This window comes from Rhea pennata, chromosome 2 (genome assembly GCF_028389875.1).
Source record: "Rhea pennata isolate bPtePen1 chromosome 2, bPtePen1.pri, whole genome shotgun sequence".
NCBI lineage: Eukaryota > Metazoa > Chordata > Aves > Rheiformes > Rheidae > Rhea > Rhea pennata.
In genome coordinates this window covers 158,750,960-158,778,476 of record NC_084664.1, presented here as the reverse complement: position 1 = coordinate 158,778,476, position 27,517 = coordinate 158,750,960, and the positions used below count along the sequence as shown (strand labels likewise).

General features: G+C 40.5%; 1 protein-coding gene across 1 annotated transcript in view; it reads left to right on the top strand.

The window, feature by feature from the left end:
- The window catches only part of COL22A1 (collagen type XXII alpha 1 chain), a 235,298-nt gene that overhangs the window by 174,686 nt on the left and 33,095 nt on the right, over positions 1-27,517 (top strand). The window contains exons 29-42 of the mRNA XM_062568435.1: positions 1,276-1,338; positions 2,413-2,466; positions 4,171-4,212; positions 6,244-6,276; positions 9,674-9,727; positions 10,228-10,281; positions 11,397-11,450; positions 13,416-13,469; positions 14,562-14,615; positions 15,710-15,814; positions 16,350-16,394; positions 18,454-18,531; positions 21,175-21,210; positions 22,127-22,180. Coding sequence (XP_062424419.1) covers positions 1,276-1,338; positions 2,413-2,466; positions 4,171-4,212; positions 6,244-6,276; positions 9,674-9,727; positions 10,228-10,281; positions 11,397-11,450; positions 13,416-13,469; positions 14,562-14,615; positions 15,710-15,814; positions 16,350-16,394; positions 18,454-18,531; positions 21,175-21,210; positions 22,127-22,180 — 780 coding nt within the window. The remainder of the gene's footprint in view (positions 1-1,275; positions 1,339-2,412; positions 2,467-4,170; positions 4,213-6,243; positions 6,277-9,673; positions 9,728-10,227; positions 10,282-11,396; positions 11,451-13,415; positions 13,470-14,561; positions 14,616-15,709; positions 15,815-16,349; positions 16,395-18,453; positions 18,532-21,174; positions 21,211-22,126; positions 22,181-27,517) is intronic.

The following is a 27,517-nucleotide window of genomic DNA, read 5'->3' as shown; positions in this document are numbered from 1 at the left end:
GCAAGTCATTTACATCTGGAGCTGAAGATGAAACGGATGAATGGATGAGACTAAGGATTGGACAAAGTAATGTGAAAGTTCTAGAGGAGAAATGTGCTAAATCCAAGGTTCTTTTGTGTCCTAAAAAAAATCAGTTGCTGGCTTTTAAGATCCTCCACACGCCACTTATACCCAGAAACAAGATCTTATTCCTTCATCTGATTTCTTCTGCAGACACATTGTACCTATATCATAGTAATGTTTTTGCTTTCCCCTGTTTCAAAGATAGTTTCTTTAAAGCAGAGGTCATCATCTCTTAGTTGGATATTCGTATAACGCTTAGTGAAATTGGGTCCTGCCATGACTGAAATCGTTTGTGAGACTGTGTTACAGATACAGCTGGCAAAATAATAACAAATAGCAAACCACATGGTTATTCCCAAATAAACTTGGCCAACCTGGAGCTAAATTTAAGAATACTTGATATAATTAGAGCAAACCACATTATAGAGAAATTGCAATTATTACAAAAGCAAGCATTATAAACCAGGAACTTAAAGGCTTTCAAATGGAAAGACATCCAAATGAAATCATACGTCCAGAAAATTCTAAATCTGCTTATCTTTTAGCATCTATACTATACATATTAGTATGTCACAGTGTTTGCATCTCCAGACTAGACCAGATCTTTTAAAAGGGGGGAAGAAAATTGGAATTCATTTTTAGCTGCTCTTATTTGCCTGTGTGGTATTGCTACAAGGCAGCATAAAACAAAACTGTTCTAAATTTCATGGTTTCAGTTGACAGTGTAAAGGCAAAAAGGAGAGGTCTTAGCAGCTGTTTGAAATCATGATTTCCCAAGAGAAAACAATTTTCTCATAATCAAATTAGATCCTATTCTCTCTCAACAAACTACATCTAGAGTCAGTCCCATGAAAGCACTGGACCAGATCCTGGCCTGCAGTATAGACTATATGCATCATTGTAACTAGATATCAAGAAGAAACCATCTGCAATTGCCATGAGTGCTGAACAATTAGCAATCTAGTTATTAGCGATGCAAAGAGACAGATAGTTAAACCAAGGCTTCATCCTTCCTAGCCTAAGGTCACTCTGGCTGGATAGATTAGCGTACCCTGAGGACTAGACACTTAATTGACAGGCATGAGAGAAGAATTTTACCCATTATTGTGCCTTTTTGTTCTTAATTGTTTTTGAGAATGATGAAGTTTACTAATATAAGTCATACTTGATGCACGTCCCTAGATTTCATGCACTGCTTTATATCACTTTCAGGGTGAAGCAGGTCTTCCTGGCCCCCAAGGTTTACCTGGACTCAGAGGAGAGAAGGGAGATCAGGTGAGTGACTTTGAGCCACAGCTTGATATTGTTTGCCAGGAGGACTTCTCTAGAACATCTCTAGTTGACTTTCTCTCTTGGCGTGATTGTTGTGATGAGCAGCTCATTGGCATCCAGCAGCCCACCAACTACTCCTTCTACCTGGCACTACCTAATGACCTTTCCTAATTGCAATGGAGATGCTAGTGAGCAGTGTCTGTCCTAAACCCAGAAGGTTATGATTGATGTCATATTGTTCACAAGGCAGTAGAAGAGGTGCATTTTTCTTCAGGCCTCACTTTCAGAAGCACCTACATGATTTAAGAACATCAAAATATGTTAAAAACAACAATAACCAAAACCAACCCAAATTGCTTTTATCAGTGAACCCTGGAGAAGATGCCAGACTGCTGGATCATTTTCTGATGACATAACTTCCACTCAAGTCCTGGTGTCTACTGCTTTCTCCTGGCTAGCTCCAGACTTCGAGAGGCATTTACACTTTGGAGGGAGTTGAATCAGGGACAGAAATTTGGGTCATCTGAATAAGGCCGGTTGCCTCATAGCTTGAGTATTAACAAGATCTAAAGTCAATTGAAGTGTTACCGTTAGACTTGCTATATTTATATATATTGTAGAACATAGAATATATAATATATTCTCTCTGTATATAAAATCATAGACATGTAGGCCAGCTAGTTCCTATCTGCATATAGGATAAATACATGTTGTGCATGCATTTTGAGTATTCACATCATTCTTGTTAAGCATTTACCATTTAGGGCACCAGGTTCCCTGAACAGTCAAGGCAGATAGGCACCAGTGAGCAGATGATTCAGAAATCCTTTAACATAAACAAAACAGATAGTATGAATGTCCCCTTGGTCATAAGTCCAATTCTGCTGCCTCTCCTTTTCAACTGGAAAAATATACTACTGCTACCTTTTTATTTAATTGTTTGCACTGTCTCTTGAGGACAGGTGAGATCATCTGAAAGTGTAAAATATTGATGTATCATTATAGCAGCGCAGTAGTGGGATTGATTCAGTTAAATCAAAGTGTACATATTTCCTTCATTCTTTTACCTACTTTTAGGGAGAAAAAGGAAAAGATGGCCTCCCCGGATTCAAAGGTGAAAGAGGAGAAAAGGTGAGTCATGAAATAAAAATGACCTTCCTTAGACAAGAGAGGAAAAGAGACAACAAAAGGATGTGGGACAACAGTGATAACTGATAGAGGAGAATTTCTGAGGAGGATTAGAAATAATTAGAAGTCTGTTAGCCAAGCCTTACAAAGAAACAGCAAAAGAAGCTGTGTGTGAAATAGAGACAATCATTTATTGAATAATGCAAGGAGTAATGTTTGATGAAATCTACGGACAGTGTCTTTAATTCAAGGAAATCATTTGAGTTTCTTTGATTCAAGAAAAAAATAAACGTTTGTTGGAGAACTGGCTGATAGAAATGGGTCTGGAATTCTGAAGTTCCTATGCTTGACTGTACTATGATAGCACAATAATTTAGGGAATGGTCTGGACATCTGCCATCACACCACCATTAATTTTGGTGGAAAGTAAGAGAACTAGACAAGGATGAGTTCCACCAAACTTTTCATACAAATCCTGTGAAGGTGAAGTTAAGGCACTGACCTTGCAGATGCTTATGTCTATGTAGTAAAAAATTTGCTTTGCATATAGTGGCAGTGCAGCAACCTCAGCCTTCAGGAAGTGGGTGTAAAATCGCTTTCTCTGCCATCAGCATCAGAGCCTTTTCTGGCTTTGATTTCTGTGAGAGTCTAATTTTGGGGAGCTGTTCACCTTCATTCTGACCAGTTCATGCAGTTGGTTCTCTTCAGGCAGGTTGGGATGCTGGAGAACTGGCTTTCCTGGGATAAGACCTAGCATTGGTTTGCATGGTTTTGCGTGGTTTGGCTTCCATAAGCAAGTCATGTAGAGCTGGTGATAAAGAGGACGGTAACTGTTTAGTTGTAAATTTTCAGTAGGCTTTGGGTAAATCAACTGTACTTCTAGTCTTCTAGTTCCAGTCTGCTTGCTGTTTCTTTATTTTGATTTTTCTTGTCATATTAAAGACTTTCTAACTTTTTTTTTCATCTTTTTATTCCATCCTGGGCAACACTGTTTCCTTTGATCTTATTCCTAGGATACATCAGCCTTAGGTGTACCAATAACTTTCGCTGTCTATGGAGGTGGTATTTCATTCATGAGTGGTCAAATGACATCCTCAGTATGGCATCCCAGTATCCTATCTCTGGAAGGTTGACGAGTGTTGTTAGTAGTTCTTGGCTTTGATGTGTCATGGAGAATTAAACTGTCTGTGGAGCACAACTCGTAGGAAGGTCACTGGCAGCTAGGGCACTCAAACTGCAACTCCCATGACATAGTCCAGCGGCAATCTAATTTTTGACTCAAAAAATAGTGAAAGCATATTTTTGATGAAGAAGACCTTTTTCCAACAGCAAAGAATTTTCACCAGAATATGATTTTCAGTCAAGGCTTTTGATCAGCTTTAACCTAAAATACAAATTAAGATCCATGCCACTCCTACACGGGATGGGTAACACCGGAAATTCACTGACCTGTGAAGTGATAAAGACAATAAAGTAAGCATCTTGCCTGAAACAAAATGAGGACAGCAGAAATTCTGGCCAGAACAGTGGGTAAAATTCCATCCATCAGAGAAGGCCCTCTGGGGATTTTTTTAGTGTCACTGAACTGACAGGTTGTCATTTGACTAAATCTCACCTGGAAATGTCACGTCTTCCTGCTGATAATGTTGAGTTTTATTTGAGTATCATTTTTTATCCTTGATTGTACTATTCTCCTTCTCTCTTTAGGGTGATATGGGTTCCCCTGGACCACCAGGCTTACCTGGAACAGTAAGTAAGATTGTGTTCTGTACTGTAATAATAATCTAGGCCTCATACTTCTCCCACTCAGATCCCTCAGTATCAAGGCCTTTCCAGATCCCTGTTTTGCAGAAACGTCAGGGCCCATTTACCCTGGGCACATCTCCCATTAGCTTCAGAGAAGCAATATCAAAATGCATTTGATCTTTTTGGGGGAGAGGAGGCTGTGCCCTCCTCTTCCACTTTGCAACCCGGATTTTTGTGCACCCTTGCTTTGTCATAGCAGTTAAATGGATTTTGTGGTTTTGTAAGCAGCTGTAGGAGCTGTCTGAAGAAGATCATGAGTGAAGATGTTAACGTGCTACGTGCTGTCAGATGCAGTTTCCAGAGTGAACTAGATTTTCCCATCTGGGGTCTCCTAGTGAAACTGGTTCATGGAGAAGAGATTCCAGTGGACAAATAACTTGATTTTGTGGGAGACAATTTACGTGTTCCCAGGAAAAGTGGAGATTTTCAGTTCTCACTGACATGAACTTACATTGGTGCTTAGGGAAGGATTCAGCTTCAGCGGTGCTCTGACTCTGCCGAGCCTCTGTCACTAACAGTGCTGTGTTGTGCTGTTGACTCAGAGACCCTGTAGTGCTGGAGCCCATTTGGATATTTCGGTTCAGCACTGGATTCCGTGCACAACCAAACCAGTCATACCTGGTTGCATGCACCCTTTCTGCTAATAAAAAAGGACAAAGAAAACATTCATTCATTTTTTTTTTTTAATAAGCCTGCACAATTGCCTTTGGGAAAGCATGAACATAATTCCAATAAAGTTAAGTACGGATTGTTAAACCAGCATCCACTGAATGTAAATACCTAAACCTCACAGTTCCTCCAGCACAAACTGAACAACCAGCTTGCACTAAGCACGAGCAACAGGCCTCTCGTTACAACGGGAGGGCTGATCCCACAGTCACAGACCCTCCGGGAAATGGCAGAGATCCACGTTTCAGCTTTGTTTGCAGCAGCTGCTTACAGCTGCCACATTAGCAGATTATGAAGCGAGTTTGAATTAAGGTCTTCTGGCTAAAATCCAAGGCCTCCAGGCCTTCATGCAGCAGCGCAGGAAGTATTGTAATTTCCTCCCTGCCATCAGTTGGTTCTTTAGTCTGTGCCAAAGGGTGCTTTCTGTGACTGTCGGCGAAGGGGCTGTGTGTATTCAACAAGGATAATCCGGCCACACCGCCAAGGGTAGATCTGTCTTGCTCAAAGTGGAGAAGGCGGCTCAAACACAGCGCCACGTGGCTAGATGTAGAGAAGATATGCCTGACTGCTCAAGCTTCCTGTGTATGCAGGGAGGGGTGATTTCTGTTTTAGCTGGAAAATAGACAACAATTTCAGCATACTGTCATTTCACCAGAGATATTGAATCTTGTCTGATTATTCTATTTTATCAGTTCCTACTAAAAGATACTGTCTCTGCTAACAAGACTTGATCCTCTTTTGTGGTTAGTCCTTGAGGGTGACTGTGTAATCCCTAAGATAACCGGCCGTGTGGAGACATACGTTTTGTTAGTGGTATGAAACAGAAGGACAACGTGCCAAGCTCAGCCGTGAAGTCAGCAAAGCACAGTTCCTATCAGATTTAGTTGAAATTGTATCTTTGTTCATTATCCTGAATTCGGGTCCACAACAGGAAGTTTAATGATGCTGAAGATGGCTCCAAGTGAAAAGGTGAGCTGGAGGGTGCCAGTATCTCAAGGTTAAATGTAGTTTGGCTTTTCATAGTGGTTGACACCCAGGACATCTTTGAGTTCATATTTCAAATACTCTAGTAGATTTGTGCTCTTTTTTCTTTCTTTCTTTTCTTTTTCTTTTCTTTTTCTTTTTTTTTTTTTTTTAAGCTTAAGCAGCCTGATATTATCTTGAGGGGCTCATTTAGAAATCTACTGATGGACAACATGGAGTCTACGATGACAAGGAGAATAATATATTAGTTCCTACATTTCAAGGAAACTAGACAATGCTTTTGTCAATATGCTTCTTTTAACACTCTGGTTTCTTTTCCAGACAGCCTTCTTTACCCCACACCCAAGAATTCCTGTAAGTAACATCCTTAATGAACATGGCCTCTAGATTTTTGCCTTTTATATTTGATACATAAAGAGCACCTTAGTTTCTTTCATGTTATTTGTATGCTTTCAGTAAGGAGCTCAGCTTGAGTCTGATTCTGTGCAGTTTCACTGTTGTAACCAATAATGATGAGAAGCCCATGGGTGTCCTAGTAACGACTGCATCCAAACTGACTTTAACTGGGACAGAGCTGTATGTTTGAAAGTCTGTCCCAGCCTTTTAAATTAAAAATGCATTCAGCATTGGAATATTCATACTGGAATAGACCTGCAGTGGGTCACACCACTGGTATGTGATCAAAGTTCTTAAAGATAGGTCCATTTATGGCATGTAGAAGTCACAGAGGAAGGTTTTAAGGGTCACATTAGAAAACAAAGTGAGTACTACTGTTTCTTCAGAGACCGAGGAGGGAAGTAGGACTGTGAGGTAGTGCTGGAAAAGGGAGATAGGATTTCCTTGGTTCTGTTTTGCCTAAGCTCCCTGCATTTCTTCCTCTGTTACCTTGTAGTTTACCAATATATATACAAAGAAATTATGCTGGACAGTGATGCCTTGTATGATCTTCATAATGCTAAATCATACAAGAAGCTATCTTGTTTTCTTTGAATGCATTGCTTGTAAATAAACCACAAGGCAGTGAAAAGGCTTGAAGTGTGTCAGCAGGCCAGGTTGCTGGGATCTCTCCATCTGCAAGATGAATGTGACAGTATTTACTGTAGCACAGATCTACACAGTGCATTGCAAGGTTTGGGAGGAGATGAGGAGGTAAGGGTAGTTACTTTTGATGTACTGATCTGCAAATTAAGATGTCAGAAGGTGGTGATCTGCTTTAGGAGAGTGCCCTGGGATATGTTATAGCAGTTTCAGCAATAGCAAAGTTGAAAGTTGTCATGCACACTCCAGAACACAAAACCTGCCTCTGCTTTCCTCTGAGTACATGGTTACAGTGGCAGGGAATGACCAGTGTCAGGATAAGTGGCAGCACCACCGTTACTCTGGTGTTAGTTGAAATCTGTTTTACTTAAAACACACCTGGGTAATTGTCGTAACTGGACACTCTCAGAGCAAGCGAGTCTGAGCTTCTACGTGGCCGTGTAGCTGTGCAGCCTCGCTTTGCCCCGTGCCAGGTGCTGGAGCAGGGCCCAGCTGAGCCCCCGCTGGGTTTGCTGTCCTTGGAGTGGCACAGAAATGATGAACATGTTCACGGAGACCGCAGGAGGCTCTGGCCGAGAGAGCAGGTCAAGGAAGCTGCAAGCACCAGGCCCGCCCCAGCTGGTAGCAGCTGTTAGGCATCGCTGCATCGTTTCTGCTGCCGGAGAGAAGTGGGTGACAGTGGATTAAGTTCAGGTGCCAGGGACTGAGGTCTTCGTTAGGCACAGTGCTTGTGGCTGGCCTTAACAGTGTCAGCGGATAGTTGAGTGGCAAATTTACTGGCAAACTGGGTTAAAAAATGCTGGTCTTACCCACTTCTGTGGATGTGAAAGGATACCAGACTGGAATTTTCCTAATTTGGCAATAACATGCAACTCAGATATCAAGGAAAAGCTAGGAGACAGAAGAATATTAAGCCTCTTTCCTTTACCTGTTGAGGTACTTCTTCCCTTTGCACTCTTGTTTTCTATCATAACATGTGCTCCTATTTCCATTTATTAACACTGTTCCTGTCTACAAATATATTACCATATGTCTCTGCTTTGCTTTTGTACTCAAAAGGATTTCAGAGGTTGAAGTGTCACTACACAAAACAAATTCCAAGTGCAACCATCCTGCTTGTTGAATAGGATCCTTTTATTGAAGTATTTGATACGATATCCTTTTCTTTCTGAAGGCCACTAGATGGCATCACGGACTGCCTGATTAAAAGCTGGTCTGACTGGGCACTGCTTTATAAAGTAAAATTTCTGCTATTATTTATCACAAATTATAACATTTATTCATAATGCATAATAAATACAGATATAAGTAATATTTATGCAGTTACATTTATTTTGTCTGTTAAAGAATCATTTACAAAAGGACTTTGATTTCCCAGGTGTTGCAGAAATGATCTGGCAAACAGCTGATGTGAATAAAATTTAAAGTGATTTGTTCCTGGGCTCTGCATTTTGACTAATCACTATTCCTCTTGTGCATGTGTGTGTGGGGGGTAGCTTAAGTCACTGATATTCTTACTGTTTCTTGATTGCATAATTGAAACACCTTGTATGATAAATAATGCATAAGTAATGATTGCTACTGCTGAATAATTATGTTCAGAAAAAATATACAAATTCATGCAGTGCCTGGCCTATTCCAGATAGTTCCATGATTTTGTGCTGTTCTCTTCATTTATACAAAGCAGAAATATGGGCTTATTGATTATCATTATAGAATTCAGAACAAAGCTGATGAACTTCTGAACAGAGAGCAATTTACTGTAAAGAGGAAGAACAGGCATAAATTAATCCTATTGATCAGTGATGGTAGTGCATGAAATAACATGCTGACATTGCAGAGGGAGGGGAAGTTACTGGAGTATATGACCATGTTAAAAGAACTAGATACCAGGAAAAGCTGTGTGATCCACGTGTCTGAAAATGCTCAAGAGGAGACTCTGAACGCTTGTCTTTTATCGTGCCTTTACATGGGATACTTTTGCAGTTGTAGGACTATGTTAGGCCTGTGGTCCTACGTGGAGACAATAGGATTCAGGGGCTCTGGTCATCTTGCTGTTGGCATTTCATTTTAGATCATCTGGCATGTTAATATAATCAGAATTGAATACAGCATCTCTGAACTGATTGAATTTTAGACCAGTAGATTCCTTAACAACCATTGTCTGCGAAGGAAAACTAATAACTTTTTAAATCAAAAAGTTATCCAGAGTAGTGTTAGATTTTTTTTTTTTTTTTTTTTTTTTTTAACAATTAGTGTCATACCAGTTCCAGAAGTCTTGACAGCCACAAGGAATAACCACGAAGAACATAGATTTCTAGTTCGACTCTTCAGGATCCAGACATCAAACATGATCCACACGAGCCACTTAGCTGGGCGTGTTTACTTTCAGCCTAGTCTAAATCTTACTGAATCATATGATAGTTTCAATTCGTTGACCTCAAAGTCCTCTGCATCCAGATCTTTTTTAAAAAATACTGTAGCCATATGGTTTTCCCCTGACAAGACAACCTAGCCCTTCTGCATTGTCCTCCTTCTGACAGAAGAATACCAGATTTTTGTGTAATGCAGGAGGAGAGATTCAAATATCAACTATGTCTATGTCAAAAATGAGTCTGTTATCAAAAGAGCCTTCTTAAAGAGCAGGACTGACAGAACTACTAGCCACGGAAAAAGATATAATTTCTTTCTTCATGTTCCTTTTTTACATCAGGGTGAACCTGGACCAAAAGGGGAGAAAGGAGATCGAGGAACGAGCGGAGAACCTGTAAGCACAGAAAAGTGTTTCTTCAGTTTTGATTTTGAGTTTTAACAAGGAGATAACATGAAGGCCTCCTTTTTTGGAGGGAGAGGATGGGACAGGCTTCTTCTGTAGTCAGGATGCTTCTTTCACCATAAATGGCCGCAACAGTGTAAGGGCATCTAGCTTTGTATAAACTCTGAAGGAAGCTAGATGGCTACCTGGAACTAAGCACCTAATTTATAGCTGGGGGACTTAGTGCCTGAGAAGAGGACTGTGGGGATCACTAGACAAAGTTTGGCTGATAGTGAGGTTGTACAGGCTTTATTAAGGGCTTTTGAAATGAAGTGGCCTAGCTAAATTGTGGAGTTGGCTCTTCTATTTATTTTCTGTTTTACTCTTGTTTTGGAGGAAGAGATAGAGCCCTGTGTAGCCATGGCCTCCGTAAAATGGTACTACTTTCCCTCAGTAGGAGAAAGGAGAAAACTCTCCTTCAGCTCCTTCACCTCTCCCTTCTAATTTTGCAGGGATTACCTGGGATCCCAGGTGAACAGGGTGTCCCAGGACCTGCAGGACTTGAGGTAAGAACCAACCTTGAACAAAATCTTTGACGTGACCGGAGAAGAGTATCTTCAAGGTGTAGATCACTGCAAGTAATTCTTCCTCTATATGCTAACAGCCCATTTCTCCATCCCAGCTTTTGTAAGTTCAGGGGCTTCTGTGGAGTTATTTACTTTTGCCAGACATCAGGGCAACATGAGGAAAATCAAACCAGAAATACAACATCTTGTAGCATGGTCCAAGAGACTTCCAACGTCAGGTTCCCTCAACAGAGTGTCTTTTGTTGATGCCACTGAACCACAGGTCTCACAAATAAGAAGCTACAGTACTTTATCAAAATGTTCCGGAGCATTTAGATTCAACCCTGGTCCATTTGACCCTGAATTCACCGGGGCTTGTGTGACATGAATTTATAGTCTGAAATTGCTATCAGTTACTACTGAGGTATGTTTTCATGGCAACATGAGAGGGTCTTTACTCTGCCATCGTCTGTGCTGTGCCCAAGATAGCAGATATAATCTGATATTACTTGGGCATCTGCAGCTTAAACAGGTTAGCGGCAGTCTCAGAATCATGAAGAAACCAGTAATACAATGCAAATTCCACGCAGTATGTGCTAAAAGGGGGATTAGTACAGTGAGTAGACTCTACTCTGTCCTACAGAAATCTTTATGAAAGTGCTACAAGGTTTGTATGCCTGAGGCAAACCCTCTGCACTGTGATGCATTTTGACCCTTTCTGAATGATTGTTGTTTGTATTTGAGAACCGCGGGCAAAACTTCCTCTGTGCGGGGAAACCATCAGGGTTCAGCTGGAATTTAAGTAGCTGGTAGGCCTGAGGAGAGAAAGGAATTTCACTCAGGTGGATATCTACAAGTTTTAGCATCGAATGCTGAGAAACAGCCTCTGAGCTGATCAGTCATTAGTAATTCTTCTTATATCTCAGAGTTTTATTTTTGTATCTTTTTTTTTTCCTGCATAGAGAACTGAGAGCCATTTCCTCAGCCGTTAAACTCCTTTGTGAATTGATTAGCTAAGACTGTTGCCTAGTGCATGTTCAGGCGTCACGAAGGCTGGGAGCCTTTTTGTCTGGCAGGCAGTTCCATCTCTTTCTTTTTTTCCTTTTTTTGTGCAGGGCACAAAGGGGCAGAAAGGAGCCCAAGGAGAAGCCGGAGCCCCTGGAGAGACTGTAAGTAACTGCTTCACTTGGAGCATTTTTCCCCAACAGTAACACACCTGAAGGGACTCTGAGGCAAATTTATAATCCCAGGCTGATCTTGCGCGGAGCACGTCCTCAGCTGCAGCTGGAAGAAGAGTTGCTGCTTGTGGGCAAACAGACACAGCTGCACCAAACAGATCAATGCCCCAATCAGTCCAGCTCTAAATCGTGTGTCAAGTCTCTCCCTCTCTAATAAAATACCCTCTTTTCGGGATGAGGTGCCTGCAGAGCTTGTTACTGCATTGTGATAGCGGCCAAGCCCAGAGAGCCATCTGGTGCAGCGAACTCGCTTCTCATCAGCCAGAATTAGTTTTTGATCACGGTTGGTTTTAGGCTTCTTAGTCCATTCTGCGTTCTTTAATAAAGGCTCATCACCGGAAGAATCATCACATGCCACTTTTCAGGGGATCTGTCGTGAGGAGCGCTGCTCCTGCCTGACAGCGTGCTCAAGAAGAGCAAAGGAGTCAAATCCCGTTTTATTATTGTAACAGGATATAAGCCTGCTGTGGCCACATGAAGTGCCACGTGCCTTTTCTGTAACCAGTGGAGGGAGACTGTTTGAAGAAATATTTGAAAGTGTGATTTGGAAAGACGTTTGTGTCAGGGAGAAAGGAGCTATAGCAAACCCAAACGAAGCGTTTGACAGTGCTGAAGTTCCTTCTTGCTTCTTTGTTTTCACAATGTTCCTTCCCGGGTTTTTTGTGCTCAGAGTTTCTCTCTAGTAGTACTTTCACACTAAACTCTGAACCTCTTGTGTCATTCTTCTCCAACTCTCTACCACTCTGAATTGAAGAACTCTATACCTTTTATTTATTTATTTTTTATTTATTTGGGGGGGGGGGGGAGGTGGGGACTGTAAGGCCAACCCCTTCCCTCAAACTCAAATCTGTCCATTGATCTTATTTTTTTTTTGTATAGATTGGTGGCTGGAAGGAAGTTGCCACTGCTCCACACACTTCTGTTGGCTCATAGAGCAGTGACTGTGAATATTGCAGAAATGAGGAACTCTAATTCTCCTTTAGTGAGCCAAAGGTGACAGATAAGACATTTACTTTTTGAAGAGCTGTGTTGGCTGTAGAAGATTTTCATCATCAGCCAACTATTTGCATTGTCCTTTTGCAAGATAATTGCTACCCAGCCCGTCCAAAAGAAGTGGTGGGATTTCTCCCTATCTTCAAACCAACTAGAATATTTCAGTCTACTGATGTAGATATCTAGATAGCCTGGTTGCTTTATCTCCAGGTGGATTAGGAATGCGAACAGAATTCCTTTTACTTGCAAAGCTGTGATGATTGATGAACTCAGGCCAATACAAGGTGATGAGCAACTGCAGAGATAACAACTTCAGCCTCTCAGATCTGCAGGAAAATGTCTAAACAGAATTTGGTAACATCAAACATACACCTCTGCATACTAAGAAATCCTGGACTTTTCCATCTTCTCCATCTGCACTCCAGTTTGAGTTGTAGACAAAGATGTGCAGTTCAGAAATACAGCATTCAGAATGCTTTGTGGTGGTGATCTATATTGTGCAAAGGAGTGTTTTCAGGTTTTGCTCCCCAGAGCAAAGAAGGGTAAAAATTGTCAGCAAAGGATACTGTGTTGACCTGGATTTTTATTTTAATGAAAATCAACATATTTTTCTCTGTTCTTCTGATGTTTCGGGATAAGGCCTTTCTTCCTATATCTGAGCTAGATTTAGGATTTATTTTGATGGTGGGTAATTTGCAGTTCCCAAGGAGAGTCTTCATCCATTCTGTATTGTTTCATCCTTTTTTTATACTACAAAGTATTTCACAAAAATGTTTTTTTCTGCTTTGCATTTGCACAACACCTGGTCTGACATGAACTCCAATGTCATTTGGAGCTTCTTGTTCGTGTAGTGATACACATTGTGAATTATATATGCACACAAATTTCATTTTCTTAAAACAGGGTGCGGCTGGACCAGCAGGGCCCCCCGGTCCAAGAGGCTTGCCAGGAAATGTGGTATGTGTGCGTCAGTGTATTTATTTTCCCATCTGTGCCCTGATTTTTTTGCTTAATTTGTTCAGTTTTCCATTCCCCAGGGGGTACTACCAGGTTCAAAAGACTGTGTTTTCTTCCTTTTTTTTTTTTTTTTTTTTTTTTTTTTATGATTACATTGAAAGATCTGGAGGAGCTTGGGGCTCTTCTGGACTTACACAGGAATAAGTGAAAAACAGCAGTTAGTGTTACAGTGTGCTCAGGCACAGTGGTTGAGTGCGAGGGCTAATGCAGCAATTTCTTTTCAAACTGGAGAATGATATCCAAAATGGAGGCCTTTTCCCATTTCATACTCCTTTACTCAAACCTCTGAGTCTGCCATTGGTATATTTGTACCTATGAAAACTAGGGTATTTGGGTATCATTTTTACTGGCGTAGAAAATAAAATAATTATTGCATCAATTCTGTGAGGAGGTCAATCCAATCTTACTGATGCTAAGACATCGTTTCACATCATCTTAATCCAGAGAATCATTCCATAGTCCTAAGCCCCATTTTAGTGAGTTAAGAAGTTACAGTATTTGATTTGGAGGTAAGTCACCTATATTTTGGCAAGGAATCCTTTGAGATCTGCCTCAGCGTGAAGAAGATTGAAAATTACAATAGAGAGTAAAATAAACATAGCTACATTTTCCAGTGCATGGCTTTGGGGAACATTAGACATAAAATATGAGTATTGTAAGACTTCTGGCTTCTCTGATACAGAAATGATGATTTGGGGTTTTCCTGTAATGTACCAGGAAGTGCTGAGGATTTCACAGAAGGAAAAAATAGTTGTTGATAAAAGGAGAATGAACAAATCTGATATTAACTCACTTTTTACTTTAGTTGTTCAATTCCTTTTTATGTTGAAAAAAAAATAATTCCTTTAAGTACTTGGTACACAGCTCTTCTGAGCTGCTTTCTGGATTACAGGTTGTCTGAACTGGAAAGTGTAAAATTGATACTAATCCTTGAGATGTACTGTACTGAACACATTGATCTGTCCATTTTCTTTAGCATCAAATATTACCTAAAAAAGAGAGTTTTAAACTTCAAAGTTCTTTTCTCTCCAGGGAGTGCCTGGAGACCCTGGACTACCAGGAAAGGATGGAGAAAAGGGAGAAAAAGTGAGTTTGTTCTTTCATGTTTTTGTTGTTGTTGTTGTTTTAACTTTAGCTATGTAAAAGTGCATTTTTAATAACCTGCAACAGAAGCAGTCTGAACTGTGAAATGATTTCCTAGGTTCATGGACTGCTAGAAGACACAAGTTCATTAGATCGTCTTGTATGGCCTTCTTCATTACACATGCTATAAGGATTTCACCCTGTTGTACCTTTCTAATTTACCTGATAAAACTGCTAAGATAGAATGGGATTCAGCGAAGTTATGTACCTTCTGAGATATGTGTTTACCACTGTACATCCAAAACTAGAAGGAAAACTGGCTTTCATTGGTTAGGAAACAGATTTCTGCTTTCTTGATAAGTACTTGTAATTATACCATTACTTCAGCTTGTTTTCTTTATCTGACTCGTCCAGCTGTTACATGCCATCTCATAGCTAGGCTGCAAGCTCTCTGAGGTCAAGGATTTGTAATTTACTATTACTTTACACAGTGCTTTTCACTCTGGAGCGCTGATCTTTCATTGCTGGAGTAGAAATGATTAATCAGAAACATGGCCTCATATATGCAGGATAAATGCATATTGGGATGGGGATGCATCCCAGCCCCTCCAGTCAAATTGTGTTATGTATTACCAAGATCCACCTGAGTCCTTGACCCAGTTACAAACTATATAATCTCCCAGAACTTCTAAGCTTCAACAGGCAGGACTGTGATGGAGGAGAGAAGGTAAGGAGTTCTCATGCAAGGACCCCTTTCTGACAGTGTTCCAGCACAGACTCCTTTCTTCCCTTCTGACGCTTTGGGCTATTGACTCAAAATCCTCATCTGAGTATAAATGCTTCAGGGTCATGTATGAACCAAAGCTTTTAGCATATAGCTGGTTCTCAGTATATTTTGTTGCACTGTTTTCCTTTTTTTAGGCAAAATTAAAACAGCCTTGAGATTATTCCCTTAAAAGAGGACTTCCTATGATACCAAGAAAAATTCCAATCAAAAGGCTAGACAAAAATGCATATCTTTTAATCCTTGTGAAAGATCTGAGATATAAATGGTCTTTAACATGCAATTAATTGGCCTGGTGGATTGTCTTCTACAGGGTGATCCAGGAAAAGAAGGAAAACCAGGTGTACCTGGTCCAGCTGGTGAGCCCGGGCCTTCTGGAGAACCCGGTTTGCCTGGCAAGGGTAAAGATGGAGAACAGGTAAACTATGGGCAAACTCTGCACTCGAGAAGGACTAGGTTTGATGTCAGCTGGACAGACATGATTTCTGCAGAGGAGATAGATTTTTGATGTAGATTTAGGCTGAATTATTATAAGCACTCACTGACTATCTACCTGAAGACACCAAAGGCTTGTTTCTTCACAATGCTGTGGATCCTACTGCAGCATCTAAAGGGAGAAAGAGCCGAGGCTGTATTTCTGAACATTAAACTGCCTTTAATATGCCATATTGGCCTTTCAAATTGGAGACATCTGCAAGGACTAACCACATGGATGTATCAGACCTTGTGACCAATATAAAAATGCCTAGCTTACAATAATTTCCCTAAAAGTATATAATTCTAGTCAAGTTGACAGATTATTTCATTTGCTTACGAGTTATAAAGTATCAGGACGATGTTAGTGTTGACAGAGGTTAGTTGGTGAGGACTCCTTTTGCTTTGACCCTCTCAAAGGACAGGGTCCTATTTGGCTGTGTGTTGACTCTTTTCTGGTTTTGATTTTGTCATTCTAGGGAGAAAGAGGCCCACCAGGCTTGCCAGGACCCATTGGGCATAAGGTGAGCATTGCGGTTATTGTTCGTTGTGGACTGCTTTCCTGCATCATTGGAACTGGAGGAAAAACTACGGTGAAAATTTGGTCTGTTTTTCAGTGGTAAATAGAGTTGATGAAACTTTTACTCTGCAGTGTCCTAGCCTTTTAGAGAGGGATGGGTTCTTTTTGACTTTTCCAGGATCTCTGTAGATGCAAATGTTAAGACAGGAGTTAACTGCGCTCACTTCTCACGTTACTTTTTCTTCCAATGTTATATGAATTCAACATAAGAAGGGCTAAGGGCTAAATGCTGCACACTTTTTCAAAGCAAACTGTACCTCGTTACCTTTAATCTGTACAACAAGAGAGACATTGGCATAGCTTAAAGGATAAACTACACTTGAGACCACCTGTCAGTGCTTTTAAGAGCACTTCTCTGTACCACTTATTTCCTCAAGGAAAACCTGTCTCAAGGAGAAAATCTATTATTTCCCAATAGGACTGGTTTACTCTCCTATATTGTAGCTAAGGAAAGGACTGACTAATTGATTAAAGATAACAGCACTAATTTGTTCAATTGAAAATAAAGTTTATTCCCATAAAAGTACACAGCAAGTAGAGAAAGGAGTAAAACAACAAAAATGCTTGTTCTGGGGGCATCCAGACTGTGCTTGAATCCTCAAACAGATATGACAAAAATTCTCCTAGTTGAAATGACTGTGTTCTGATCAGGATTGAAAGACTAATTGGTTGCTGAAACAGACTATGTAAATGATATAAGTAGGGATAGAGCAACACAAGAACAGTTCCATTTAGGTCTCATGATTTTGAAATAATCAGACTACTTTGAAATGCTTCCTTTTGGTTTTGCTGCATTCTATATAAATGCATTTTTTTTTCTCTTTGTTTATATGTTTGACAGTTCAGAACACAGGCATAATAATAGTGTAAGAATTCAATATCAACATGAGATGTTAGGAATCTTAACTACACATGGAAAAATACTGTTGAGCTTTTTGTACTGAAATTATGTTCTAGAACAAAATAACAGATAAGGGATCTGCCAGAGTCTTTTAACTAATCAAAACATATTTGCTGTAACTGCAGGATTGTTTCTGTGTTAAATGGAGCTTGCTGTAAGAAGAAAGAAAGAAAAAGAGGGGGGAAAAAAGTAGGAGATACTGCAAACTGACTTTTGGGCAGGCATAATCCACGGGTAACAATTTTTCTAGAATAATAGCTGGAAATAGTGTAATAATAAATAACATAAATAAGGTCCAAGTCTGCTGCCAACGTGAGACTGAATCTCACAACTGCAATACAGTCAATAAAAATCTTATTTGACATTTCTCCCTATAACAAGAGAGCAGACGTTAAATTTAAGTACTGTAGCTGAACACATTCTCTTTCGTTCTTGACCTTCTGCCTATAATTGCCATTTAGCAGTGTCAAATGGTTGCCTATCCCTCACAATTTTTACTGCTGAAAATTCAGTCTTGTAGAAGTGAGGCCTCTCCTTTTGCGGTATACTTTGCTTTTCAGCATGTTCACTGCTGTGAACAGGCCTGCCCTGGTGAAAGGAGAGGAGAACTTTAGGATGTAACCCAACATTTCCAATTCTTTCTCCCCTGGATAAATAATCTGTATTTAGCTATGTTTTCAGATTAGCTGTCTACCACAGAAATATACAGAAAGAAAAGCACACTGTGATGCTCAGTATTTCCCCAAACTGTGAGGAGTCAGCTCAGCAAAAGTGTGTGCTGTTGGAAGTTGGATACTATGCACCTAATTTTAAAGACTATATTCTCTCTGTGTTATGTGACCTGGTGCATGTTGTAACATCGTAAGTGCTCATTGAAGTGTGGTGGGACACCATGTGAAGAAGGAAGGCAGATTTATGGTGTGACGTGACACTATCCCACATCTCCATGCTGTCTTAACCTGACACAGCTTCTTAGAGGAGAGAGTTAGTGCATCAGTGCATCAGTGTTACACTGTGTTGTAAATCCTTATTGCATTGCAATATGTCTTTTTTCAGTAGTGCAGAAAATCTGTCCACTGTTTAATTTCTTCCTTTGTTTCAGGGTGAGAGAGGAGCTCCTGGCCTTCCTGGGCAGCCAGGAGATAGAGGTGTGCCAGGAATTGGTCTGGCTGGACCCCCTGTAAGTAACAGATTCCGCTGCAGCCTGTGATGAGACAAACATTTCCCATTGCCAAATGGTGAATGGATTGCCTGTGCTCAGCTGTGTCAAGAACCTATGGGACATTTTACCCACTGCAGACGCAGATTACAAGCTATCCTAGAGGCTGCCGTTCATGGTTCGGATGTCTACACGTGTTGTGAGGGCTCCTGATGCGCCTGCTTTTTAGTTGAAAGAGAAAGGCGAGAAAGTGCTATCAGAGTGATTAATGTCACTGTGTGTTACTTGTGACTTTCCTGCAGCATCTTGACACATGGGCTATGATTGGAGATCTGTGCTGAGCTAGAATTGTGCTAATGGGGAGATTTAACCTTGCTCTCGCCCCGTTAGAAGGAAGAGGTAGGACACACATGCCCACATCAGTGACACAATCAGTGCTCTGATAGATACAAAACCAGACTGATTAAAGAGCTGTGTTCCAAGAAAGCGATCATCACCCTAATTTCCCACAGAGGTTTAGTGAGACCTTACGCCCTTGCCTCCTACTGTCAGTGTTGAAGCTGTTCCCTTTTCTGTAGGCTGCAAGGTATATCTGGGATTCTGTTCCAGAAAGTTTGGATTTTCATGTCGTTAAGATCAGACTGTTCTGCTACTTGGCATGAACAACTCCTCTTGAGATCATGGGGATCTGCGAGTGCTTCCAGATATGCATTGAAAGTGCAAGCAAAACATGCTTAGCAGAAAACAGACTTTACTTCTAGCTGTAATTGCTAGAGGGTATCAGAGACCTTGCATTCTTTTGCAACCCTTTGTATGCCTTCTGACACTATATCTACATCAGAATGGTAAAGCCAGCCCCAGCCAATGTTTCCGTGGAGTGGTTATCTAGATTCAGTAGTTTCCCAATTAATACAGGAAATTAGCTTGAAATGGTACACCATATTGCAGTATGATATTGATTGAAAAATGCTAACTGTTTAGAGTGTCCCTACACTTAATACTGGATTTTCCAACACTATTTAAACACAACGTCAGAGATGTGAGGTCAAGCCTTGTTTTGGATATGTTTGGAAACCAGCTTGATTCATCCCTGCTGGAAATGGGTACCACATCGCTTTTATGTTATTCCTACAGAATTTGCATGTCTCCTTGTAGTTCTTTGTGCTTAGTTATACCTTTTTAAGTTGCATCCCCAAATGAATAGTAGGCACAAGCCCACTGGACTCTCCGCTTTGACCTTATTTCAAGACTACGCTGGCCCTATGGGGTGTTTTTCCTTGTGTTAGAGATGGCTAAGTGCAGTTAGCTTCAGGACCCAGGAGAGTTGTCGTGTCCCAGCCCAACGGCTTCAGTTCTGCATCCTCAGCTCTCACCTGAGGCAAGGCTGAGCGTGTGTTCCCAACAGGACAGCACACACAGCCATGCAGACCAGCACAGAGAACAGCGCCTGTCGACACTTGTATACGCCTAACCAGCACTCACAGAAACATGAACAAGAGTGGCTTGATCCTGCTCTTGCCCCCTGACCAGGACTGATGGCTGCTGTTGGAATATACACACACAATATGAGTCTCTCCATCAGATGGTCTCAGTCTGCCCAGTACCAAGCACCTAGACCCTGGTCTCCTCCAGCTGCTGGCACCCAGGCAGGCAAGTCCCTTGGGCTCCCAACCTCTCACTCTAGTTTTTGGCACTCAGACCCTCTCGACTTGCAAGCAAGTCTGTCTTGAAGTTCATTTATGTTCAGACACACAAGCTCATAATAATGAACTCATCCAAATTGATGACAATTAGGAATAGGATTTGATAGGAATATAAGACAGACTGTGGTGATCAAACACAGAGCTCAGTCAGACAAGTATACTGACCAGCAACATGTTAATGCACAGCTGGCCCCTTTGGTCCCTTTTCTGTTTATTTTCTCATACTTATTCCCCAATACTTGATCCACCTCAATCATTCTCTTTCTCGAGCTTTAATCCTTCTCATAAACATCTCGTATTAAGTTCTGCACTTTCCCACAATCCCCTTAAAACATTCCCTAGTAAGTTTTACACAGTCTTTAAGTTCTTTCCCCATGCATCTCACAATATGTCCTACACATGTTTAGGCAATAACCTTTAGTTTGCCTGGATTTCTCTGGAGAGAATTTTCTTTGGTTAACTCATCCTGATGGATTTCACACCAGCAACAGTGATCTAATCATTCTCTGATAGTCTTAGGAGTAGCAGATTCAGTGCTATGGTTTTCACTGATCAGGTTACTAAGGTTCTTCCACATACCATTTTTCTCCTAGTCCTCACTGGATCTGTGTTCACTGTTATTAGCCTTCAATCATGTAATGTAGCATCTTGATCCTGCTGGCTGCCTGGAGCAGTCACTCACCAGGCTGTCTTCTTGTCTTAGTCTGTGCTCCCACGTTTCCTTTAGATTTATGCTTTTTTTTTTTTTTTTTTTTTTTTTTTTTTTCATTTTCTCTTTCTAGTCTTTTGTTCCATCAGGCCCAGGTGAGCATCCTGTCAAACTCACTCCTTTTCCTGACCTCTCCCTCTCTACTACGTTTTAGTACCTCTGTGCTTTGGAACTAACTCTGGTCAGCCAAGTGGGATGCTAATTTTGAGCTGTGCTACTATTTTGATTGCTGTGTCTTCTCTCTGTTCATAGGGCCCTGTAGGACCCCCAGGAGACAAAGGTTCATTGGTACAGTATGTCTTTCTAACTACACACAGATTTTATGTGAAGGGGACAAGCAAATGAATTGTGTTTTTTTGATTTTTTTTTTTGTTTGTTTGTTTTTTTTTTCTGTCAATGGTTTTGTAAATGCACATTTAATTTGTTTCCTTCTGCCTAAGGATGGTCATGTCACAGGGTGGGTGATCCTCCAAAGTGGGCCCTGACCTCCTCGCTTTTACATTACCAGCTGCCTTTCTGCTGTAGTGGTTTGTGAGATAAGGTTGATTCAGGCTTTTGGTATGGTGGCAGGTTTTTCTTACCTGTCAGTACAGACCCATAGCTGGAAACAATGTGTTAATAGTTTAAGCATTCATTCGAAAAATGTATTTCAAGGCATGTAATTACACTGTTATGCCTTATAATCAATGAAGCTCCTCAGAGGTTTAAAGTTGAGTGTTTTTAAGCGTTTTGCCTGCTTAAGTCTTATAGAAAACCTGTTTTTCAGTATTAACAGAACACATTCATAATCTGTAAGGATTCAATCCATTAGTGTGGAACAAGTAGCTTGATACTGTGATACTGGTATATGCTAGCATGAATTTCTAGCATTGTAGCCAGTCTTGATGTGTATTAGCTCAGTGCTGAGCTTATTTGGACCTTCTTTTCTCCTATTTTGTCCAGTGGTCAATCATATTTTCTCCCTGTTCATAAATTTGTCTGCTTATAAAGAAAATTCATTTTTGCTTTTTTCAAAGAAGGTATGTGAAGCTTCCCTCTAGTGATGCATGTGGAGTCCCTTGAGGTACAGAAATGGCTGATTATTGTGATAGCATAATATAGGATCAATTTTTTTCTTAAACTCTCTCTGAGTGTAGTCAATTGCTAACAGTCACTTGATAACTGCTGTCCGTGTTACTGAGTTTGTCTCTTCTCTCCCCATCAGGGTCCCCGTGGTGTACCTGGTATCCCTGGGCCACAGGGGCCTCCTGGCCACGATGTGAGTAAAACAGAAGTTTAAATGCTCAAGAGTGCTCGAATCTAACTTTTGTAAAAATCATGCTCATACTAAACTGCAGTCATGGAGTGTTACTAGGATGATCCAAAGGAGATGGCTCACATAAATGGAGCTCTCAAAGGTTAGGCAGAACGTCAAGGAAAAAAAAAAAAACAATTAGGGTGAAGAGTAATCTCAAGGCAAGTGTTGGAAGCTTTATCAGTAAACTATCTTAAATATCTTAAAGCAACTTGACAGTTGACACTGGGGAATATCCCACATTGGAAAATGATTGTTAAGCTATTTAGGAACTTCTTAGAAGCAGCTGAAATAAGTAATCCATGGTATTTCTATGAAAATAGAGTTACAGCCATTAAAAAGCTCTTTGTGAGTTAATTTTGCTTCTGCTGCTGTGCCTGAGAGATGACATTTTAACCTTGTCTCAGCATGTTCTTCTAACTCCTGCCATCTCAGCGGGTGAGTCATGGTGCTGAGGGATAGAGGAAAATGTGGCAAACTCCCAGCTGGAAGGCTGACTCCTGTTGCTACCTGGCTTTGTCACAGTGTTGAATCAGAAGGGGAAGAGGAGTTTTGTCCTCTGCTGGTCAGCCAGTTCTGTGATGTGGAAAGCAATCCTGGGAGAAAACTAGCCAGGGGCTTGGAAGATTTCGAAAGACTTGATCTTGGCATTTGTGCCTGTGAATACTGTGATGTGAAGGATATTGGCCTTCTGTAACAGCCTTCCTCAGTGCTGCTTTGTGATGCTGTGGTGTCTGAAGTGGGTAACACTTCTCATGATGGCTGTGCACGTGATTTCCATCTCTGGTGCAGCTTCACTGAAGTACACCCGTTGGCCTAAAGGATGTGCTTTCGTCTGATATGGACCTGCCTTCCTCCCAGAGTGTTTGGAGAAGAAAGTCTTGTTTTCTTCCCACCTGCTCCTGTCATAAGACACAATCATTATGGGAGTGGTATTTCTCCACACACCATCATGGAAGAAATTATCTGCTGTCTCCATCACCCCTTGTCCCTGAACAACAACAGATTCTGTATTAGATCTGTTTTGACTTTCCCTAGAGTTCCCTGCCTTAATTCAGATGTTTGAGTTCTTTTAGCCAAAAGATTTTAAACAGGAGATAGAATAAATGGATTTATTATAATTGTATTGTGTGAGAAAACTGCTAGAGCTGGCTCTTCTGAGTTTCCTCTGTGTCTGCGCGGATCAGCATTCACTGGTCAGCTCTTAGAGAGGCAGCATCACAATCTTTGCATCTTTCCCCGACAGAAAGTTACCCTAACATTGCCCTTCGTTATGGTACTTATAAAGCACATCGCATTACATTAGCTGTTACGATTGCACTCGGTATGTCTTTTAGAAGCTCTCTGTATTCCGGTTGGTCACCTGAGAAGCAGTTCTGCCTATGTTTCAGGATATGTAAATGTGACCACATACTTCAGGGCACACTCCAATATTTCTTGATATAACAGCAGGGATACCTAGTTTAACAAGATCATGCATTAGCTATTTTTTGATCTCTACTTCCATTTATGATGAGTACAAAGAATTTTGGGTTCTGCTTTTGCACTCTTCTGTATCTTTGTAGCATTCCTGTATTCTTTGAATCGTGCCCACTTTTTCACCGTGTTGTCTCTAAAGAGTGTGTTTCATCCCTTAGAGAAAGAAAGCTCTGATTTGAATTGGTAATATCAACTTGCCATGTAATTTCCAAGCCATTCAGTAGCAATAGCCTTAGTGACTTTCCTCAGTGTCTTGTCTTTTGCTGTGGCATTTGCAAATGTATTCTATGTTTTTTTCTGAGACTGCATGATTTTTTTTAAATCATATTTATGTATATCGGGTCACTCTCTCCATTATTTTTCCAATTGTACACTCATCAGGTGCTCTTGAAAGTGTGTCTGCTGTAAGTTGTCATTTTCCCTGATGCTGTCAAATTAGAGTTGCAGCTATTTTGGGGGAGGTGGAATATTAAATACTTTTTTGCAGTGGGTTTGACCAGGATAATCTCCCATAAATTAACTAATTGTTTTTTACAAGCATACATGCTAGCCTCTTTCTGGTGTCCTGGAAGCATGTGCCATATTTTCACAATAGCGCTGTGCCAGGTCACTTTTTGAAACACCTATTGGCAATTTGATCAAATGTTAAAGACTTCTCAGGATAATATCTTGCTTCATTAAACTTTAGATTTTGAAATTCCTTGCCCAGATTTGCAGTACAGTTGTGCATGTTTGGCTTTGTTCTGTTAGTCCTAGCATGAGACTTGATGTTTATTTGTATGAACTGTCCCACAAAGTTCGTTATATCCATAAATCTCTACAGATTCTGATCTTCTGGGGTAAAGCAAATAACAACTGGACCTGTTGCCTTCTTTTTCTGTGTTGTCTTTCTCCCATGTGTAATATTTTATTGTCTATCAATTTGCATATTATGTAATTAAATGACGTCCCACTTTTTAAAGCCTAACAAATGCCTTCCATGGGCTTTTATATGATCTTCTATTGTTTTTCTCTGTAGCAGGACTACTTTGCTCCACAACAGGACTATTATATATCATTTCTACCTTCATGCCCTCAGTTCCTTCAACTATTCATTGAACTTTCCTGTGGGGGAAAAAAAATCAAAACTCATTTTAAGCTGGCAATATTTTCTGTATTGAGTATTAAAAAAAGCATAGCCTTCAGTGCCTTTTTTGGAGAAATTGCCCAGATCCATCTCATGCTATGAGAGTTGCAAAAAATAATTCAACGTATTTGTCTGGAAACATCCACCCTCCTCTCCTTGTCTGCCGGAGGAGAAAATGGTTCCTTTCAAAATACCTACCTAGTTTCCTTAATTTTAAATACAATCTGGCTGAGACATTCTCTTGTCCTACTGTTATTTAATAGGATTTTTCTGTTTTTTCTTCTTGTGATAATCATAATTAAAACAAGCATAGAATTAATTATGTTTAAAATTATGTTAAGTATTTCTGGTAACTAAGTTCTAGTATTACCGAGAAGTAACTCTCCTCCTGCATTTATTTTTATAATTACAAAAACTTTGTGAATACATACATTGCTGCCATTGGGTTGGAAAAGGAGAGATTTCTGTTCCATGGTGAGTTTACTCATCTAGTTGAAGGCTGGTACCAAGGAGTCTTTGTGTTTTAGAGTTCACACACCCCAAATCAAAGTGCACTTATCAAAGCTTGGTTTTTTGTTCCTAAAAACAATAACCTACTTAAGCTATCACATTTTATATTTAATTGCCAGACTTATAATAGTACTTCACTTTTATAAGCCTTCAATTTTACTGCTTTGTGCAACTGGCTTCCTTATTTATCTCAGCACTGCTGTGCAGATTCCAGCAGTTTCCAGTTTGAGACCATTCCTGAGTGTCGGAGTTTGCAGGCACATCGAGTATTTTGGATTCTGTGCATTGCACCTTTTCATCTCTGACTGCTTTTTCCTGCACTGATACACTGTAGCACTCTTCCTATTTGATGTTCTCCTTTATCTCAGCTACTGTTGGCTATAAAATTCAATTGTTTTTTAGGAGTTTAGGAGGTTTCCAAATGATGGTTGTTAGTGGGGTCTGTGCGTGTTCCCACATTGTATTAACAGCTCTTCTCTCCAGTGCCATGCAGTTTTTTGTGCAGATGCTTTAATGCTTTAAGTTTTCTTTTTTTTTTTCCCTTTTCTGTCTTTCTTATTTTCTGTTTCCCTCTCCTGTTAGTCAGCAGTTATACTCCGCCTCCCTTCTAGCATTTTCGGTCTGCTCTGAGTGATGTTCACAGCCTGGCACTGGCTGACAGCTTTTTCTAATTCCAGGCCTCTATATTCCAGCAATCCTTTCTCTACTTTGGACTTTGCCTCAATTGCTGCCTGCTCTCTGATTATGCAACGTGCCAAAGTGCCATCGTTCCACAGCTGATTTATTAATCTCAGATCAGACAAGAATTCCTCAAAGGACATTTTCCTCCTGAAGACCTCTACCTTTCAACCATTTGACTTTTCCGGGGTATGCAATGTTTTTCAGATACATCAGCCATGGCACATACCTTAATTTCTTATCCTGCCTTATCTGCCTCCTGTTAAAGACATCAGCAGCTCCACATCACACAGTGTTCAAGCAAACAGCTCCATCTCCTTTTATCTCAATTCATTTTACTGCCACACAGATATCTAAGCCATGCTTAAATCTTTCCCAGGATTTCAGTTTTGGTCGTTCTCTTTTCCTTCTTTTCTCGTGACTAACATGCCCTTTCCTATACTCTTATTTAAATCAGTCTGCCTTACTCAAATTCCACCTCTAGTTCCATACCATGCTTCAGATCCCTAAGCAAAAAACTAGGGCTTAGGGCCCTAAGCAGGCCCTAAGGTAGAAATAGTTTATTTATAGTGATGTTAATAGTCAGCATGAAAGACACTTCTGAATTGGCTTTTCTGCATTGCTTTCTCATCCAGAATGATTCTTCTGGCTCAGGTCTTTCATTTGTGTCATACACTCTTAAGAAAATGTTACCTTTCTTTGTGAATAAAGGAGACCTGGGAATGTAAGACCTATGTTATCATCATTTAGGCAACCCACTTCCCACTTTCAGAAGTGGCTGAGAATTACAGAGGAGAGGACACCAAAAGCATGACCTGAAGATTAGCAACTGTGAAAGAGAAGGCAGTTTGGGAACATCCCACACTCTTCTAACTAAAGCATTGCTGTTCTGTAGAAGCATCAAACTAAAACCAGTTGTAATATTTTCTTACATTTCCTCAATTTCCCTAAAAGACAGTTGTGGGGAATTATGAATGGAGACTCTCATTCAGACCTTATCTTCTCATGATTCTCACCTGTGGAAGGTTTAGTTCCTCAGGAAACAGGCATCTTATCCAAGGAAGTTCAGTACCACTTCAATTCCGCTTTCAGTTCCTGTTTAATATTAATTTCTTAGAAAGTCAAGATAGCTGAAGGGTTGTTGTTCACCCATAAGTGTTTAATGTGGACATAGCAAGATAACAAAATAGCTTCCAATTTTCTTTCTCTTGTGGCAAGAGGTGTAGAATTGAAGTTTAAAGTGAAACACAAAGAAGAAATTCACATTTGGTCTATATTTATAATTGTGGTGGGGCAGGTTTTCGGGACTGTGCCTGTATGCACAGTCAGTGCACTTAAGTCATTAATTCCCTGTATGGCCCAGGAGCTCCCCATCTAGTTGTCTGAGCAGATAACATAAAGGACTGATAGATATCAGCTTGAGTCAAGGTCATTGACAGATCTCCTAGCCCTTTTCCTGACAAAGTGTCTGACTAATTCTTACAGGAGCTCTCCAGGTGGAAATTTTG